A 7,804-nucleotide genomic window follows, 5' to 3' on the forward strand; every position below is an offset into this window, starting at 1 on the left:
CAGACGCCTGTTCCAATTACAGACACGTTGAAGTTTCACAGTATATATAGTTTCTTAGTGATTTTGGATGAATTGACTCTTTATATACGTGCAGAACTCTGAGTAGCGTGCGTTCCTCTTTCAGTGGCGCTTCTGTTGATTCTCTCTGGTAGCTTCTGACCAGAGTGTCGTCACATTTTGAAGACGTGTTTCAGTGAGGGATACTCGACACGGTGGACCAAACGATTCCTTCTGAGAATCCCTTTTCATTTGCTGTCCGTGATGAGGAGGAGGAGACAAATCCTCATCACACTGGAAAGTGGCCTTGACTCGCTCACATGTACAGTATATAGCCGGTCGTAGTTAGAGAGTGAGTGTGTGTGTGTGTTTGTGTGTGTGTGTGTGTAGTGTATAAGTTTATTTTTGGAGGGACGCAGGAACAACACAATATTGACTGTTGCCAGCATTGTGGCACGTCGGCGTTTCCTCCTGAGGTTGCTGTTGTTTTCATGAAGATTACCACAATTCTATGAGCCAATCACCATCGTCCTCACTGTAGTCTGTCAGCCGGCAGACGCTTCACATAAATCATAAGAGTGAATGTAAAGCGGCACCACGCTGCTGATTCTTTACCACTGGATAAGCTCGACTTAAAGCACACTGGTTGATGCCGCTGCCGCTGCAGTGGTTTTAAAGGACGACCTCCAGTAAAGCACTTGTTATAAACCATTGAACGCAACATGTTTGCTTCAGGTCATTCGCTGCCTTTTGGAACAGACGTCAGGTCTCTCTCCGCGTGTGTGTGTGTTTCGACGTTTGTTGAATGCATCTGTGATTGTTTCTAAAGTGATTTCGTATGGATGAATTCTATATTTTTGCCATCAGTATTGATTCTTCAATCATTCAGGTTGTTGAATGGAAAAAAAACTGAAAGCATAACAGATGCGACTGTTTTGTCTCTGGAATGTGAAATATTAAAAACTGTAATCTACACTCTTGTCTTGTGATGTGTTTCTTTTTAAGGTTATATATATATATATATAAATGATACACACTTATTCTCTATATAAAGACAGAGTCACATGGTGTCTCTCTCCCTCTGCCTGTGTTGTATCGCAGCCTCTCTGTGGTTTGTTTCCATAGCCGGTCTGCTCCGACTGAAACTGTTGTTTTTACCTCTATCTAGGTAAAATTTGTGTTTTTGTCTCTGGAGTCTGGTGGAGAGTGATAGTGATATTACGGCCAGTTAAACTAAAGGTCTATCTATCTGTGTGTCTATCAATGGGAGTCTTTCAGTGGCTAAAGTAAGATCTAATAGTGGATGTATTTGATGGGAGGATTTGTCCCCGAGGACTAACGTTAGCTTTCGTTGCACAAATACTTTCACATCTAACTCTGAATTAAGGGTTTATTTAGACCAAACTGGTGTTGGTGATTGTACGAAAGGCTACCAAAGACTGATTCTGCCCCCTTTGAATGAAGTTAAGATGTTACGATGATATTTAGGGTAAAATTACTGCATTTGTCTATGGAGTCTGGTGCCGATTGATTCCGATATTACGGCTGTTTCTGAGATGTTGGTGTTCTAAGGTGACATCCAGTGGTGAAGCAAGTGAATGTCATTTATATAACCTCTAATGAATTGTAGTGAGGAGCACATTGCATTCATGAAACCACATTTAAAGGGCATTGCAAATAAATCAATCTTTATTTGATAAATGTACTGAGAGGACAACCAAGTTTCATGTACAGTCAACTTCTCAAGAGATTGTGTAGATTAACATTTCCCCTTAAATGTGTAAAATGGTGCACAGTACATGTGCACTCAGTATTAATATTAGCAGTGGATGTTGAGGAGAACAATACTTAGTTGAAAGTATATTTTGATACATGTGTCTGGGAGCAATAATGCTTTGAAAACCAGACTGAATGTGAAGAAAAGGGCTGTTCAGAGTGTCAAAATAAAATCTGTGCACAAATGATACCAATGGTGAGGTTACACAAAGACTCTGGGGAGAAGAAAGAGGTGCTTTTGTGAACATTTGAGAGCAAATTCATAACAGAAATCAGCAATCAGTTTTAGCCAGCATTGGGGCCAGAATTTGCTCTTAAATGTGTGTTTACTCACAGTGTGGTGGATGAAAAGGAGCACTCAGTGTTCTGTAGCTGAATAGAGATTTAAAATGATGTATTATTGGACTTTTTAAACTGGATTCTGTTGCTTCCTAGCTCCAGTGAGACGCAGCGTCCAGAGGCTGAATGGAGGCCAGGGAGAACATGGGTGAGGTGAGGTTGCTCCTCAGCGGGCTGTACCAGTCTTCGTGCTGCCGCTGGGTGGCTGGCGGTGGCGGGACGCTGGGGCAGGGGCACTGGCTGACCGGGCCCGGGTGGCGGGAGTATGCCCCGGAGGGAAGCATGGGGGAGAGACGGGGTATATGAGCCAGCGGCTGGGTGTAGTACTGTCGAGCCATGGACTGCTGGACGTGCATGCCCCCCAGCAGCGCCCTGTGGCCTGGCATCACACCCACCGGGAGAGCTTTCTGCGAGGCCCGCTCCTGCTTCCGCTGCTTGGCTCTTCTGTTCTGAAACCAAACCTGCTGAGACAAGGACGGGTTAGGGACAAGGACGGGTTAGGGACAAGGACGGGTTAGGGACAAGGACGGGTTAGAGGACCTCATCAATGTGGGCGTGGCTTAAATTTAGAGAGAGACTGTTGAACCAGCAGATGAACTGAACTCTAAAAAGGCTTTTAAGTGAATTTAAATTGTCCAACTACTGCATAACGCCATGTAGTTTCTGCAAACATTTTAAAATAAAATGCACAACATCATATTTATTTATCTTGCAAACTGTATTTTGAGCGCTGGCCCTCCACGTTTGTTTAATGTTTTAGCAAAAATGAGACGATGCTTTCAAGGAAAGTGGGACACTCTGCAGCATTCCTACAGTATTATACATTTAAAAACAGTGATAAAGTGAATACATTGTGTATTCAGTTCGCAATGATACACATTTGAGAAGCTGGAACTTTGATAAATGTCAATTAGTGTTTTCTGGGAACTTATTTGACAATAACTACTATCATAAGACAACATATATACCTGTTCTTATTGCATTACTGACTGTAATGGTAATGTGAGGTCTGTCCCACCTGTATGCGAGCCTCATTGAGCTTGGTGATGCGGGCCAGCTCCTCTCTGTAGTAGATGTCAGGATACTGGTTTTGCCCAAAGGCCACCTCCAGCTGCTCCAGCTGCTTGTGGCTGAAGGTGGTGCGGTGGCGTCTCCTGGCCGGGGAGGGGTAGGCTCTGCTGCGCCTGCCAAGGCCGACAGTCATGGAGGTCTCACACAGTGACCCCTTCCTCGCCGGCTCGCCTATATCTGTTTTCAGGATGAAGAAAGAGAGTTTGAGGCTTTTTGCGTCGATGCTGAAAAGACTTTTTCGGAGACAATTCCACAGCTCCTGTTTCTCGGCTTCCTTGGCATGATACAAAAAAAAAAAAACTTCTTCATTTCACCAATGGCTGCCTGAAAAAAGAGGGATTACAGTGACTTTATGGTTCCCACTGCCATCAGGCAACCTGAGAGCCACAGAGCTTTAGCTGCCAAAGACAAGCTCGTGAGAAAAAGATACCAGAAACTGGAGGATTTGACCAAGATTATTAACACAATCACTGACAGAGCGACTAATCTGTCAAATTGGTGGACTGAGCCGACCTTGTTTGTTCACATCATGGTGGTTAGAGACGACACAGAGAGGGCTGCTGGGTATTAAAAGTATATTCTTACTTACAGTTTTATTCCTCTTAATTAATTTTACCAAACCTGGTCAGAAAAGGACTTTTTTAATTACTTATTTGGATTTATTTTAGGTTTAATTTGATTGCATAGTACAAACTATATACTAAGCTTTGTATACTTTTATCAGAGTAAACATTTTATATTAGTAACTTCGCGACTAATACTCTTAGAATCAGATGAATTGGAAGTACTGTTGTTTTAGGGCTAAAAGATTAATTTTAAAGAAGCTAAGAGGCAACATTTTGTACCAAAACAGACTTTGTTCAATTTAATGTTGATGTTTTTGATGAATTTATACATCTAGATATCCTCAAAAACAGCTTTTAGACCTTCATACAACATTTAATTCATACTACATTAGTGAATGGTGGGAGACCAACACTGCATCAAAGTAACACAAATAAGTAAAATAATTTATATAAAATCACTAGAAGGTAAAATTACATTGCAGGTCCCTGTTTCTGTAAATGTAGAGGAAACTCCATCATCATTGGTGGATAAAACCTATAAACAGACTAATATAAGTTGTACAGAAAGCGTTTTTGGTTGACTCACCTGCGCTGGAGCTGACAGTCGCCATATCAGAGTAAACCTCTGCACAGACCTGGTGGCTCCTCACTGCGTCTCCTGCTACCTTCACCTGGGCCATCGCTGCAGCTCTGATCCCCCACACAGACACCACTCACCATAAAGACACATGTGACGTCCCACCCACCTGGTTCACCTTTACCTGTGTGCGAGTCTTACACACTGTTGTCCTTATGTTGATATTAGACTAAATTCTACTCTTAACCTCCAAGCTGTTACGTCTGTGATGTAAGATGCATGTAAGAATTAAAAAAGAAGAGGTCTGTTAATTATCTTTTTGTTGTATCACCTTACTTTAATCTGCTTTAGTGCCTTAATACAGTGGTTCCCAACCTGGGGGTCGGGTCCCCTGCTAGGGGTCACTAAAGCTTCACCAAGGGTCTTCATTTTAAATAGGTGCAAGACAACGTAAGAAAACATACACACATTTTCTTTATTTCTCTGAAGACAACTTATTAAATCATTACTTTTAAACTTTATTATTATTATTTAAGATCTAAACTTCACCTGAACACAAGCTGTATTCACAGGGCCTCATCCTGCATTCAAACGACCAAACAGTTAACAGAACAATTAAAAGAAAACACTTAATTTATCATAAAAGTTACCAAACCTATGTTTGTCTGTATCTTCATCAACCTGGATGATGAGTGAAATTAGGCTTTTACTGATGTATGATTAATGCTTGAGGGTGATTTATCACTAATTCACTTTAATAAAGGATGAATTCTTTCCATAACCATCGAATCCTAAAGGCGCAGTATCATAAACTAAACTCAAAACCAATATGGGTCTTACCCTGTCTTGTTATGGTCCTGTCAGTCGTCGGTGAAGCACTTTGAAGACTTTGAACTGCACTAAACTGCATGAAAATGTGCTACATAAATAAAGTCTGACTGATTAAATTTGAGCTTCTGCTGTTCCACTGTTGATCAGTTCATAGTGTTTCTGGTGAGGTGCAGCTGCCTGAGTGGCCAGCAGGGGGCTCTGTTGTGTCAGGCTGTGTCACAGAGACCAACAGACAAACAGGATCTTCTTGCTTATGCAAAAGGCAGAAAATCCTCATCTGTCTATATGTTGACTCAGCGGGTTGGGTGTGGAGACCCCCCAGCTGAGTACACTGTCCAGTCTTCCACAAACAAAACCCCTCTCAGGTTAGTTCCTGCATTTGGTTCCCTGCATCTTGACTGACAGGACACCCTGTCAGCTGGATTAACTCAGCTGAACTCCTGTGTAACCTCCCGGGACCGTCGCCCCCCCCACCCCCCGGCTGCTATCCGCAGTTCCCATGATGCTAAACTGAGTCCGGGCCAATGCTGAGAGGAATGACCCTCGCTCACTCTGCGCTGGATACTAGGAAGAGACCCACTGATGTCCCACTCAGCACTGAGTCACGGCAGGGCAGCGTGGAAGGCGGCACACATAGTTGGAGAGCAGCAGCTGGTTTTTTATCAGGGCTCAAACAAGACAGTAATTCATCATGGACTATATTTGTTGAACAATGCTATTCGCCTGTGTGTGTGTGTGTGTGTGTGTGTGTGTGTGTGTGTGTGTGTGTGTGTGTGTGTGTGTGTATCCATATAGTGGCAGTAATGTGTACTCGGAGAGCTCCGCACGTGTTGGGCACATGCAGCTTATGCAAGAAGTTACACGATGAGAAGATTAGACTTTCTCATGGACGTGTGTGTGTTTGATAGTGCTGAATTCTGAGCGCCCCCTCTCCTTCTTGTGTAACATGTCTGTCATATCATGAGCCATTTGACCCGAGCGATACATGTGACTCCCACGAACTACTAAATCAGAAGTTCAAAGAAGGACTGGAGATGTGTCATACTGATACAGTAGACCGTACCCCCCTCCTCGGTCCGGGATCCTAGAATGACCCGCTGTGGAAGCAGTCCTGCAGGAGTACATCTGAATTATCTGGTTGAATTTACAAATTAGCCTTGAGATTGAACTGTGGATTCCTTGAGAAAAAGTCCCTGGCCTCGTTCTGGGGCGCTCTATGCAGAAACATCTAATTTGATTCCTTGTGACACGTCGTCAGCGAGGGCCAAGTCCTGTGTGTCCTGGATGAGCTTCCATCTTTCCTGCATTGTGTGTGTGTGTGTGTGTTTGTGCACGGCTGCCAAATCCTCTACGGATCCCATATTCAGCTCACATGTTTCCTGTCCCAGACGGCGACCCAGCCACAACCCCCCCAGCAAAGCACACTGAGCCTGTCTGTGTTCCTTGTCTGTACCTCCACGTCTGGTAATCTCCCTAATAAACACTTAAAGCCCCCACAACATCAGAAAATATGTTTATCTTCTTGTTCCTGCAGTTTGAGCTTCACTGTGCAGAATGATGTGTGTGCAGAGCTGCATATGTACAGTATGCAACCATTGCCAACAACATGCATTCTATGTAGCGGCCAGCAGGGTGCAGCTCCATTGGCTGCAATAAAAACAGATACCATGCAGTCTTATGGAGAAATGAGCCGACTTCTCGGTTGATTTATGAGCTCAGTAAACAGTTTCGTAATGAGTTTATGGTCTCAATCGCAGGCTGTTTGTATGTACAGTAGATGTATGTTATACATCTGCCCTCAGAAACACTCTGCTCATGTTTCATTGGACGCAAAATTAGCATACGTCCCGAACGTACCTACACCCGGAGTGTAGGTGGCTCATAGCACAAGACATATGTGATGAAAACACTTACACATCTATGGGGAGGTTAATACTGTCTAGTGGGGGTGTTTAACACAGCAAAAGTCATTTATCAGTCTTAAAATGGGTTATTGATTCTCAGTAAAAAGCTTGGAAGAGGTTGCTTTTGAAATAAGTGAAGTTATCTCATCTCACTTGCGCTTTGTTTGAGGAAGAATGAGCAACAACTATAAGGTTGGTTTCAACGTACAGAATCTTTATATCTCAAAATCAACACCATATTTTGCAGAAACCCCCAGACTTCCTGTCTCGAAGAGGATGTTACCATATGTGGTCTTCTTCGCTCCAGATGTCGCTCCGCAGGAATTCAGTTGAAGGCACAAAAAGCATAAAATGAACATTTGCCATTAGAGTTGTAGATCTGAAGTAAAATAAGTTTAAACAAGCCAAAAAAACACAACTGGCACAATGAGACGGACTGTACAGCAACCCTCCTGTCTTAAAATGTACCAAATGATATGTTACTTTAAAGCTGCTATAATCAATCAATCAACAGTGGATCAAATTACTACGTGTATGTGAACGTGAATGTAAAATGACTCGCTCAGGGTGACAAACAGATAATTATTGGACTTCCCTCAGACCTACGTAACGTTTTAGTGTCTTTTAACAAATTGTTTGGGTTTTATGTTCAGCAACTTTACTGTTTTGATTTACTCTCACTGCGTTCTTCAGTTATGTTTCTACAATCTAGATGCAACAGGCAACTGTATTCAGCAAGATAA

General features: G+C 42.9%; 2 protein-coding genes across 3 annotated transcripts in view; one reads left to right on the forward strand and one right to left on the reverse strand.

Moving 5' to 3' along the window:
* mcfd2 (multiple coagulation factor deficiency 2, ER cargo receptor complex subunit) overlaps positions 1 to 972 on the forward strand; it is a 5,051-nt gene extending 4,079 nt beyond the window's left edge. For both annotated transcript variants that reach the window (XM_051428044.1, XM_051428050.1), the window contains one exon: positions 1 to 972. This exon is cut by the window's left edge and continues 967 nt beyond it. The gene's annotated coding sequence lies outside the window, so the exon portion shown is untranslated.
* Positions 973 to 1,773: 801 nt separating this feature from the next.
* Positions 1,774 to 5,215, reverse strand: prop1 (PROP paired-like homeobox 1). The gene is made up of 4 exons (XM_051428020.1): positions 5,167 to 5,215; positions 4,336 to 4,461; positions 3,131 to 3,360; positions 1,774 to 2,573 (listed from the first exon to the last, which is right to left on the reverse strand). The coding sequence occupies exons 2-4, from the start codon at positions 4,427 to 4,429 to the stop codon at positions 2,205 to 2,207; spliced, it is 693 nt and encodes a 230-aa protein (XP_051283980.1). The 5' UTR covers positions 4,430 to 4,461; positions 5,167 to 5,215; the 3' UTR covers positions 1,774 to 2,204.
* Between the last annotated feature and the right edge of the window lie 2,589 nt (positions 5,216 to 7,804).

This window comes from Dicentrarchus labrax, unplaced genomic scaffold, assembly GCF_905237075.1.
Source record: "Dicentrarchus labrax unplaced genomic scaffold, dlabrax2021, whole genome shotgun sequence".
NCBI classification, from domain to species: Eukaryota; Metazoa; Chordata; class Actinopteri; family Moronidae; genus Dicentrarchus; species Dicentrarchus labrax.